The following is a 12829-nucleotide window of genomic DNA, read 5'->3' as shown; positions in this document are numbered from 1 at the left end:
AGCTACACAATATGATTATTAACCATATTTTGAGGCTACAGAGATGGGGGCACGTAGACGTCTAGCTAATGCATCTAAAACTCAAGCCTGCTCTGCCGTGACTGATGCCGGGATTGCAGACCACTTTCACTTCCAACAGCAGAGATTAGTGGTCTTATCTAACGAGCCTTGTCTGGGGGCTTTGCAAGAGAAATGGAATTTTGTATATGTTTTGAACACGAATGAGATCTGGCTCCACTTGGTAATTATATGAAAAGGTTTGCCACCCCCTTACATGCAGGATGTCCAGCTACCACCGAAGGAGTATTTTTCCCATCTCCGCATTTTGTGCACTTATCGGATCTCCTAAATGTAAGGCCTCTTCTCAAGACTTCTTGTGCCACACCCGTCCCACGTGCTCATTCTGGTGCAAATTGGTTGGAATTTACAGGTTCATTAATTAGATGTGCCCCTTTCACTTAAAAAATGGCTCATATTCATGTCTGTGAAACAAGGCAGGCTGAAGTCCATCAAATAATACTTGGTCTAGAAAATGGTCCCATGCATTCCGTGCTCTGAGTGACTGAAATGTTGACTTTTATTGGTGATTTTGCGACAATAATGGTCTACTGTTGGACGTGGACCCTTTTGCAGGAATATCCCCAAAATGTTTACCTTTACCCTCCTGTTTTCAGAACGCATTTGGTTGGCTTTCAGGATACTGCACACTTTACCACTGCTACCCAGTGATAAAGTGCTCTCCTTTTAACATGGTGAAACTGGCTTACACTCAACTGGCACATTTAAATTACTCAGGTCTGCCATTACAGCCTGTGTGTGCAGTTTAAACTGCCCTTAAGACCTGGGAAAATAAACCTTTACCCCGGCCTAAACCTTCCTTTTTAATACTTATGTCTCCCCTAGGGTAGGTCCTAAGCAGCCCAGAGTGCTGTGTATTTAAAAAGTTGAACCTGTACATTTAACTTTTGCATGTCCTTGTAGTGAAAAACTCATAAAATTGTTTTTCACTACTGCAAGACCCATCTCTTTCATGTACATCTAATAAATAATAACTTTCGAATGGGAGCAGGTAGGAATGGCAAGTCTGGCATCTAAATAACTGGAATTTTAAACCCTCTTTATTAGTAAAGTCGGATTTTAAGTTACAATTCTGAATATGCTACTTTCAAGAAGTTGGCATTTTCTTGAACACCATTTTGTGCCTGCAGCCTGTTTCCAGGGTCACTTGACTAGGTGTAGCTAGCAGCCGGCCTTTGTGTATTGCTCCCAGACAGCGAGATAAAGAAGCATAGGTGTTAGCAGGATGGGACACCTCTGACTTGAGGGGAGAAGCTGTCACCTACCACACTTGCATATCACAAAAGCTCTGTCTGAGGACACTCATGAGGGTTTGCCACTAGTTTATCGTGACCCTAGGCAAGCTAGAGCCAGGACAGGGAGGCAGAAAATTCCAAACACATGGTGGAAACCTACAGAACCTTATTTCAAAGCTGACACCAGATATAAATATTGGACCTTCAGACCCAACTCTTTAGTACATCTTTGGACCTGTGGGAGACTCAGAAGGACTGCTGTGCTGCTCTGAAAGAAGCAGTGCTACTCTCCGGTCTGAGAGGAAATAGCTGAGCCTACATTTTGATCCCAGGACCACCAAAGTGATCCTGATCAGAGCCTCAAAACAGAAAACTACTCAAAACGCCTTGAACCCAAACCTTCACAGCACCTCAGAACTGTTGTTGCTTGACGCATCCCAACATGAGTCTTCATACTGCACCCTCCCGGAACCACTGCCGCGTGACGCATCTCAGTGCACATCTCCGCATTTCAAACCTGCTGCTCCCCTGAACCACCACTCTGCAATACATCCTTTATGAGGGACCTCGCAACGCTCAGCAAACCAAGATTCAAGGTACTTTCTTCAGCAGGACTAAATGGTCCCTGTATCCAGCCCATGCTCCATTGTTGTCAGCTGGAACTTGGGACTTCGTCCTGGTTTGGCATGACCAGATAACCACAGTTGGTGCATTAGGTACTATTTTCACTTAATTTTTCAAAGTGCATGTGTCTTATTCTACTGTTTTGATGTTTATTGTTTTGGTGTCAATTTATTTTACTCTCTTTCTAAACTGGAGTGAGATTCTTCATGTGCTGTGTTTTCACACTGAAGGTCCATAAATATGAATATATACTTTACACATTGCCTCTAACCTGAACCTGGCTGCTTCGTGCCAAGCTACCAGAGGGTTAAACATAGGTTTTTTGGGGATTAGTTGTGACTTACCCCCGAGGTAAATTGTGGTCACTGCTTAAGTAGAGTCTAACTCCCCTCAAATCAGTAATCCAATTTCCAAAATAAATGAAGCGCTGAATTCCTTTGGGTATATATATTGTTTTATTTTATTGTCACTTTGATTGTTTTCACCTGTGATGGTGGTCCCTGGCCCTTGTTTTCTGTATTTTTAGTATCTCTGATATCATTTATGCCAAATTCACTTCAAACACACATCATATTTCTTATTTCTAATCTTTCACTCTGAATGTATTTCTCAGTCAAATTGTTCAATAATATTTTTATAACTTGTACATATAGTAGAATAACAGGTCTAGAAAAAGAGAGAATAACATTTTTAACTACATTTTCACAACTGATAATTGGAATGTCTTTGAACCCAAATTCCCACAAAGCTAAAGAGCTGCCTTAATATTTGCAAGAAGTCGCTGTACAGATCACAGCTATCTGGTCCATGGACATGCATGTCAGCACAGTGCAATCCTATGAAATATCCGTCAGTGAAAGTACATGCATTCACTCATCCCTTTGATCCTGTGCTTTGTTACACCATTTTGGACAAAGAGGCAGCTCTGAGGTAATTCAGTAAAATCCAATACTGAATAGATGGTACACAAGTAGATATACCAATGGACCTAAAGACTGCATGGTGTGTATATGCTATTGAACAGCAACACTGCATGGAGTAGATGTGTCACTAGTACAGAAGTATAGTAAGCATCAGACTCACCAGCACTGAGTAAAGTGGCAACGTTTAGGTACACCAATAACCAACTACTGCAGTATCTCAAATCAGCTTGGGTGTACCCTTATTCCCAGATGGCAACGCAAATTCTTTGACAAAGTAAGGAGGAGCACTAAGAGAAAGGTCTAATGTTGGAGCTTACAGCAGGAGTAGAGGGCTGCCCCATTGATATTAAAATAGTAAATATATTTAGCTACCTTAAAAAGTAGCTATTTGAGTAGGATGTACTCGTTGAGTGGCTGTACTCTCTGAGCAGACACCAAAAGACTCAGTAGTGCAAAATACTCTAAATGCAAGAATGGTGAAAGTACTGCATATGTGATTTTTTTTTCAAGAACCTGAAGCCTCCTAAAAAGAGCAGCGGTCTGCTACTTTACTCACATCCATTCACAGACTCCTTGGCCATTGCCACCACCAGCTTGGAGTGACTGGCAATCTTCTCCCCACAGCTCACAGCTTCTTCAACCAGCTTTTCAATAGGGAACACTTTACTAACAAGACCTGGCAAGAAATAATGCAACACAATGGTTACACCTCAGGAAGATGTCAAGCAGCTTTTGTAACTCCATAGTCTCCATGCTTTGATCAAAGGTGAGTAAATACCAGTTATGATGTGACAAGTGTAGGATTACATGTGCTCCAGCTAAACCTAGAAAGCATAGTATAGCAGTAATCACATACTAAGGGTAGGTCACACTGATGAAACAGCAGGAGTTTCGATTAAATCATGATAGGTGCACTGCTGGAGCTCTATGTGGGTCTCAGTACTGGATCACCCGCAGACAGTGCAAGTACAGAATCAGTTGGATTAAAATGTGGGTTGGAATGAGTTGCTGAATAGTGAGCATTCCAGATGAGGACTGAAATGCTTCTAGAAAACCCATGTATGTGAGTCACATTAATGGAATAGCATGAGGTGCTGCAGGTCCTGATTGAGGAGCAATGACCGAGCAGTATGCGGGTCTTGGTACGGATAAGCAAGGGTTGCTTCAAGCTACATTTAAGTTCTGAATATATAACCACTACCTCACCTCTCTCCTAGAATTTCTGGCTAGAGAAATGAATAAGGTCATTGTTCACTTACCAGCTTGCTTGGCTTCCTGAGCAGAGATTCGATCACCAGTGAGCACCATCTCCATTGCAAGAGACTTCCCCACTGCTCTGGTTAGCCGCTGAGTGCCACCAGCCCCTGAAATCACAATATAGTTTTCCAAGGTCTTTTTTTAAATCTATTTTATTGAATTTCAACAGGGACAGAATAGCAGTACATATCAAACCTCTACCACAAAATATCAAGAGATATGAGGTCCCCAATTCTCGTGTGTGTGGGGGTGGGGAGCACACATACAGGTAAGGAAACAGAAAACGGCAAAATTACATACAGAGGATTCAATATAGCATTCATGCACGGTCCCGATAACAGTGCAAGCTCTAGGCAAGTAAAAAAAAAGCAAAAGGTGATATGGGTGACTGGCAGTGCAAATATAACAACAAGACACTCTTAGCAGGCTAAGTGGCAGTTTTCACATAAGTGACAATGATTATGTATTTCCTCCCACCAATTTCCCATATACATGGGTCATCATGTTGTAGCGGGACAAATACATCCATCTCTTTGCAGGTTGTCATACAGGTAATTGCCTGCCATCTAGCCATCCCCCTTATTCTCCTGTCACTCCACTCATGTGGGTACTCAGTGCAATCTTCCCAAATCTTCCCAATATACCCGTCCCAACAGTTTCCTCCCCTTGCAGCGCCGCCCTGGAAAGTGTATTCATGCAAGTGCTTTAGACTCAGTTTGAGCCCATGTCAGTAGAGTCCCCAGACACCCCTTAATGTCTAATGTCGTGGTTGCCTTCCATGTCCTAGCAATTTGGCATCTAAAAAGGATAAGCACCAGGTCTATTAATAAAGTTTTACAAGGTCTTAATATGCTTTTATGAACAGAAGCAAGATATTGTTTAACTGAACCCAGTTTGATCACCAGTCTTTGCCACTTCAAAGGCGCCCATAACAATTTTAAAAGTGCGAACCATCTCACCACTGTGAGTGATCATATGGTGTTGTGCCAGAGGAAGGTTGCCCATGAAGACAGAAATGGTGAAGGAAGTTTTAAAGGAAAAATGGAAAGGGGGAGTGGTTCGTGAGAGGATGCCGGAAGGGGCGAGAACAGAGGCATGAACAGACCGAGCTCTTGTTTTGTGAAAGCTTCTGCTTAGTAAAATAAATACTTGGATAAAGCTGCTGATCGTTGTGCATTAACACACTTGTGATTGACTGCAGTACAGCCTTGCAGCCTGCAACTGGAGGTTATACCAGACATTAATGGCTCACTCTTCTATTATTGCCATGTGTTAAAGGCCAAGGCTAAGAACCTAGGAGCGGGACTTTAATGGCCATTCCACCAAAGAGAGAAGGTCCTTATTAAAACAAGGCTCCTGGGGGAGGCAGAAAGTATAAAAACGCTTTCGTCTCTTCAAGGCTTCACCCTCCCCCTGTGGTTTTTCAAACTCTCTACTCATGTCACTTATTGCTGGGGCTGCACTCATCACTGCAGGTAACCTAGGTAGTAAATGAAACGGATAGGCAGAAGGGAGACGTGGAAGATGGCAGTGGCACAGTCCTAAAGCCCCCTGTTAATCTAGTTATTTTCATATATTTAAAAAGGGTAAAAAAAAAGAGGCAAGCTGCAGACACTCACTACTTCTAAATGAGATTTGTTAAGTTTAATGAAGGGCTTAGCATAATTCAACTTACTGTACAGTACAAAAACAAAAAGATGCAAGATGAGTTGTGATCAGCCAAACTTCTTAGTTATGGGAATCTTGTACTAGCCCTAAGAAGGATGAGTAATATTTGGAAAGTATGACATAAAAGTGGAAAAAAAACTACAAGCAAAAAGTAATGTCATTTTTACATCAGACAAGAAACAAAGTGAAATAAAGGAACAGAAAACTACACAAAAAAGCTCAACATTAATCCACTGGGCTATATGACCAAAAGTAGACTGTGTTAAAGTTGTAAGAGCTAAAGGTTTTGTGAATTTTAGGAGGGGCCATTCCCTGAAAAGAGAGCATAAGTTCTGTTATAAGAAGAGGCATTTACTCAAAGTGTGCAGGTAAAACGTTTAGAATTAGAAATGCAGCAGTGAACACAGAGAAGTATGGCTATGTAATGAATACCCTGGTGCTGCTGGGTAAAGGAAAACAGCCGTTGGGAAAAATCAGAAATAGACAAACTGACTGTATTATTCATTATGGGTACAACAATGGAATTGGTAGTGGTTGCATTTACCATACTTTATTAAGCTAGTGTGAGTTTTTAACAAATATTTTGAAAACAAAGTAGGGATGTAAGGAGACTACAGAAGCAGTACACTCTGGTCACATGGCTAAATTTGAGTAACAATTATAGGAAACGTGTTTAGGAAACTTATTATGTAGGAATGTTTTACATCAAACACTTAGGGGTCAATTACGACTTCGGTGGCTGGAAAGGGCCATCCGCTGAAGACCCGACGAGCAGATTGCCGCCAGTGTGGCAGGCTCGCCGCAGGCCCCGTTAAGTTTCCCGCTGAGTCAGCAGGCGGAAACAGTGATTCTGCTTGTTGGCCCAGCGGAAACAGCCTACAGCATTGTCTCCAGCTCATGACAGAGCCAGCGGCAATGCTGTAGTGCATAGGGTGCAGGAGCACCTGTCACGATGTTCATTGTCTGCAAAGCAGACAGTAAACATCGCAACCTAGCAGGCCAGGAGGGGCCCTGCACTGCCCATGCGAAGTGCATGGGCAGTACAGGGGTCCCGCTGGGGCATCCTGCACCCTGTCTCCACCAGCCTTTTCATGGCGGTGCTACTGCCACGTAATGCTACTGCCATGTAACTGCCATGTAACTGCTGGCAGATAGGGGGGGTCGTAAACCCACGGATGGCGCTGCTTGCAGCGCTGCCCTGGCAGATTAGGACCGTCAGCACTGCAAGACCCTCCTGTGGAGGAAAACTGGCAGTCCGACCATGGCGCTACCGACCGCCACCGCGGCCTATCTGAGTATACAACACAGGTGACAAAATGGAGGGGCAGGAGGACAAGGATAAGTATGTTACACTACATTTTTCAGGCACCGTCTTATATTTCTTTACATACAGCAAACAAGTATTTACAATGTTCTGGTGGAAGGGCGATTAGGTAAAAGACTTTGGGTAGGTGGAGAGAGTTCTTAGGGCAAAGCCTCCTGATGAAGGAGTTGGTTCTTGAGGTCCCAAAAAAGTATGCAGGAAAGTTTTAAAATCTGAATTTATCCTGTAAAAGGCTACATCACCACTGCAGAAAAAACTAGAATAGTTACTAAACAACCTGAAACAAAGTTAGAGGTTAACTGCATGTCAAGAATAACAATGTTTAGAGAAGTTATGAGTGTGCTTCATTAAAACTAGTTAGAACAGCTCCGTGTTCAGAGGTTTTCTTAAGTCTGGGTGGCTGAGTTCAGCCACACAAATTGAACTGAGATGTTTCCAATGTTTAGGGCCTTGAAAAACCCAAGGACCATCCACCATAACTTAAAAATATATTTTTGTTATTTTCAGTTTAAACAGCAGTTTTCGTCAAGTCAGTCCACTGTATAAATTCACTGGTGACATATTCATGCTATTACTTCTGCTAGCCATACAAGTATCTTTTCCATTAAATTTTATGTTCCCCATGGGTCACCTCATTATCTTAATGTCTACCCCTCCCTCTCTGTCCATACAATGTGGGCATGTAAGAGTCCAATCTTATTCATTCAGCTTATAGAGGCCTCTCTATCAATCACACATTTTCGCAAACTTCTACAGGCAGCCACTGCATCCAAGCACCACTTTTTCAGCCTCCTTGTACATATCCTCCCACATTAGTCATCTTGGTTTTGTCTGGCTTTGTTGTGTGGCCTATTCCCTAGCAATGTCTCTTTTGCATGTTACTTCACATTGATGATCGCTGTTAGTTCAGCTACTATTTCCCTTCAATACGTTTATACTGTACTACACTCCCAGGATGTCTGCAGGGTTGAGCTCTCTTCTAAACTGCTCCTTATGCGTGTAGTTTAGGCCAGAGCCGTACTGTAAAGTTTGCTTTTACTGTAGCAAGCAATGCAGAATTATTAACTTAATCACAGTCTTTGATGGCCGTTTCTCAAGGATGCATGAATGCCACCTCCTAGTCAATGGCTTCTAACATATGTAGGTCACTTTACAATGTTTTCCTTTTGTGTTTATGGAAATCTGGCTTATTGTTAATAAGGGATTTGTAAACTGATGGTATCGCCACTCTACCCAATTCTTCATTAAGATCTTATTTTCAAGTGGGGTGTGATCTGGTATTTCTTTCCAGTCAACTGCCTCAGGGCCTATAGGGCATGTCTAAATTGAGAGCATTTATATAGCTGGGTTTTTGCCAATTTATATGCTTTTTGTAGTCCTGAGAACGCTTTCATTTTGCTCTCTTCTAACATGTCTCCTACCCTGGATATCCCAAGGAGATCCCACCGCTGCAAGCTGTTAAATTTATGAAGCTCTTTTATTAGGTTCCCTTTCCATAACAGGGTCACTCTTGCAAACCTTCTGTTCAATCCCAGTTTAGTAGTGACTATCTCAGGCTGCTAGTACTGCCTATGTGGGAATCATAAGATTCATCCTCCCTCTTCTTCAGACAAACCCTCCCATCCCCCGGAATAGGTAGACCTTGAATGTGGGTGTTTCCTTTACCAGTCAAACTTTGTTGAAGGTAATCTCTCAGGGCATATGTTCAGACATTTATGACCCTGAACTGGGGCAGCACAGTAAAGGCCCTTCCATCTGACAATGTTAGACGGTCACTGTTCACGGAGCTACACAATATATTCAACGCTATCCTAGGGGTTCCTCTCTCGCACAGTAATGTTCATAGTATCTTTACTACTTCTGCGAAGGATTCTAGGATTATGAGCATTGTTTTCCATCACATAGAGCAACTCTGGTAATGTGAACACATTAAACTTCACAGCCCTTCCTATTATTGTACGTGCCAAGTTTTGACTACTTCATACATACATCCAAAATACAGTTATTAGGAGCTTAACATTTCTTTTGAAGAACAATGCTTTTTTTTGGGATTACGTTTATTACTAAGTACCTGAAACCGTCTTGTGTTAATTTAACATACTGGAGCCGGACCTCTTTACATATTCAATCAATAATTTCAAATTTAATGGCATACTGTTAGTGGGGTTTGCTACACACAGGAGAATATATTTAGCACACAATGAGATCTTTTCCGGTATGCCAGCTCATGTCGGAAATCCCGCAATGTGGCCACATGCCCTGAACCAAGTAGGCCAAATGTTCTCTACTCAAGGCAAAAAAGAGCAGGCACCCTCGTCTAGTCGCCTGCTCTACAGCAAATAATAATGACATGACTCCATTTACTCTTACTGCAGCCGTCGGGCATTATATAAGAGGGCAACCCACTTGCAGAAGCCCGCGCTGAACCTGAAGTGTTTCAATGTTTGGAATAACTGGCTCCAATCGATGGAGACAAAATGCCTTTTATGCACTCGCTAAGGGCACTTTATGCCCCAGGGACCACCACCTCCTTGGGGCTTTATTCTAAAATAAAAAGAGAGGGGCTGCGCGGACCTCCTCTATAGGCCTTTAAAGGACCTGGGGACCACCACCTCCCCACTGCTAGGCTTATATATTAGAAGGGGTCAAGCAGACTCCCTCTTTACAGGGCATTTGCCCTGGGGACCGCCAACTCCCCGAGCAAAAGGTGAGGGGACCGTGAGTTCCCTCCACCCCCGGGCCTTTTACATCCCAAGGACCACCACCTCCCATGGCTGGCCCGGTGCATACAAAAAGGAGGGGGCCGCGTGGTCCCCGTCCTTGGAGCCACTATTAGCTCTGGGGACAGCCACTCCTCAGGTCCAGCTCCCTATCTCCTGAGGTGCCCACCCTGGGGGGGTGGGGAGATAGTTTGCTTTTGCTTGGCGGGAGCTTTGACAGCTCCGACCAAGCAAGAGCGAACTGTACGTCCACACCCAGAGGGCAAGAGCAGGAAAACATTTCCCGCTTGCTGGGAGCAGAGTTGTTATCTGCAGGACAACAGATGAAAGTATTCTCCTACACACAGGAAGCAGCATTTTTACTTGCTTCCTGCTTGCGGGAGCAATGCTGGTGGGACATTGTCCCCACCATTTACACCTTACTAGTATGCAACTTCTGTCCATCTTTTACCAGGATGATGGACAGCTTACTAAAAAGCACCCAGAGCGCGTTTCCTGTTGATTTTGGAGACACATTTTTGAAGCAGAGGAATATGAGCACATCTCTACCAAACAAAGAAGCACTTACCACATTTAATTAAGAGTAAGTACCTTTGTTTGGTTTAGATTCAAGTCTCTGTAGTCTCAATGTCTTCTCCACACCAGTATTCATGTAATCAGTTTGAAGAAGCTTGAGGAACAATCACATTTTCAAGATTACAGACACACAAGGTCACTGGAGACATTACCTCGGGTTATTTAAGCAGCAGTTATATATTTACTCTACGAGTTGGCACTTACTAATTAGATGGTAGAAAGTACTCCAGTCAGACATTTTGCGCAAAACTGTGGCCTCATCTTGGATAAATAAGCAGGTCAGGATGCATTCTGGCACAGATGCTCATTTTACAGAAATTATACCTCAACCCATCACCCCGCCCCCTTCCAGGGTGTCTGGGAGGGGTTGGTCACGGGGCCTGGCCGCAGGCTTGTTTTGCTTCTGAAGATGGGCTATCTGTATGCAGGCTGCAGGTAGTATGCTCTCTAGCAACTTCAGACCTCGGTTATTTTAAGTGAATATCCACTCTCTGGACAAAGTTTGCATAGAGTGTACTATGTGCATAGTAGATACTTTGTAATTCTCCACGCTGTATTCCTCATGTGAGTTTCACTGTCTGCAAACAGTGTGGTACAGAGTAAACAGTGTTAAGAGCACACACTTTTCTATTTATATGCACTTCATTTCTCAATGTAGGTTCAGTAACTGTCGGGGGTTTGATGAAGATGGGACCCCATCCCCCAGAGTCCAGTGTCACTATTAGGGGGGTGAGGGGTGGAACACAGCCCCCCTCCCTCTGCCAATTTCGGCCCAGGGGACTCCATCTCATGGGGCCCTCAAACTTAATGGTAGGTGTCCTGTTACTCACCTAGGGCACCCACTATAGTCTTGTCGTGGCTGCAGGGGGGAGCACAAGGTCCATGCAATCCCAGCTGGCTCCCTACATAAGCGGGAGCGGAGCAGCTACTAATGCTGCTCCCTGGGGGTATGAGTAACATTTTGATCTGATTCCCTGCCTGCAACACTGTGGGCAGGTCAGCAGATCAAAAGTCTGCATTTTTGAAGCTCCTACTAGCTGGAAGCCGGCTTTGTTTTTCCTCCTGCTTGGCGAGAGTTTTGACAACGTTCCTGCCAAGTGAGTGTAAATACAGGTTTTCCTGTCTGTGCTGCTGTGGGCAGGAAAACTGCTATGTTCCAGGGATTGGCTCCCTGGGACATAGCTTGTGAGCCGGCCCCAGAGGATGGGGTCCCCAGAAGCAATTAATGGCTCAGAGAGGGTGGGGGCATACAGTGCCTTCCCTTCAGGTACTCAGCCCCGGGAGTGAGCTCCCCAGGGGTTTTCAGGCTCAAGGAGGAGGGCCACGCAGAACCCCTTCCCATTTTCCTAAATATCAGTCCCAGTGCCTTTTGAGGCACAGGGAGTGGGCTGCCCAGCTTCTCTCCCCATTAAAAGTAGGGTGGGCTCCCCTGGGCATCGCAAGGCTGGGTAAGGGGGGGGTATGTGGCCCCTCTACCCAGAAAAAGTAATATTGTCCCAGAGGTGGGCTCCCCCAAGTCTTTGGAGGCTCAGAGAGCAAAGCCACGCAGCCCCTTCCCCTTTTTTAAATCAGCCCCGGATGTAGGCTCTCCGAGACATAAGCTAATGAAATGAAGCCCGACCACCATTTCAGTTTTTTTCGTTTTCACAAGAGTCATTTTTGCCAATTTTGTTTGTCCTTTGGCCCTTCCCTATGGGGCCTAGGGATTCAAGGTATCTCTATATGCCCCTTTATAATATTCTTTTATTTTCATTTTCAGGGCAGTGGAAAAAGTTTCTGAGCCCTGTAATGGATCCCACCAACATTTTTTTAATTTTGCTTGAAGCCAATCAGAGCGCTCACTCTTGAGGGATTCTGACGCCTGTGGGAGCGAGATGGCCCAAGGGAAATAAAGCTAGCTCCCTAGGCCAATCAGAATACTCAATTTTTAAATTCGAGTCTTAATTCCCCAAAACCTACCTGCCGAATTTTGTGTAATTCTGTTCAGCAGTTTTGCTGTAGCCCATCTTAAATAAGTCTATGGAAAATGAATGAGGATCTTGCGTTTTAGGACCCTCCCTTTTTGTTTGACCCCGGCTTGACAGATCACCCAAAACATTTTCAAGGAAGGAGCTAACATGAATTAACTTTTTGTTTGGAAAGTTTTGTGAAGATTAGTCACATGGGGCCAACATTATTAGCAAACCAAGAAATAAACATTGTGTGAAAAAGCAGACCTAACTAGAACTACCCAGTGACAGCCGCTACTAGGTAATATATAAATTGATAGATAATTATGTAGATATATAGATAAAGGCAGACTGTGTAGTTAGGAGATTTCTTATATTTTTTGTTACTCGGAGATTGAGCCTAATAATTTGCTATGGCATAAAACTCAACTGGTATTTGTGATTAAGAAAGTCTGAATGCCCTTAAGTCTTCCTG

The 12829-nt window shown here is 43.8% G+C and overlaps 1 protein-coding gene across 1 annotated transcript in view; it reads right to left on the bottom strand.

The window, feature by feature from the left end:
• The window catches only part of ECHS1 (enoyl-CoA hydratase, short chain 1), a 110918-nt gene that overhangs the window by 45916 nt on the left and 52173 nt on the right, over positions 1 to 12829 (bottom strand). The window contains exons 5-6 of the mRNA XM_069240630.1: positions 4120 to 4224; positions 3417 to 3536 (exon numbers count right to left, since the gene is read on the bottom strand). Coding sequence (XP_069096731.1) covers positions 3417 to 3536; positions 4120 to 4224 — 225 coding nt within the window. The remainder of the gene's footprint in view (positions 1 to 3416; positions 3537 to 4119; positions 4225 to 12829) is intronic.

Source organism: Pleurodeles waltl, chromosome 6 (assembly GCF_031143425.1).
Source record: "Pleurodeles waltl isolate 20211129_DDA chromosome 6, aPleWal1.hap1.20221129, whole genome shotgun sequence".
Taxonomy (NCBI): domain Eukaryota; kingdom Metazoa; phylum Chordata; class Amphibia; order Caudata; family Salamandridae; genus Pleurodeles; species Pleurodeles waltl.
This window is presented reverse-complemented; position numbering and strand designations above follow the sequence as displayed.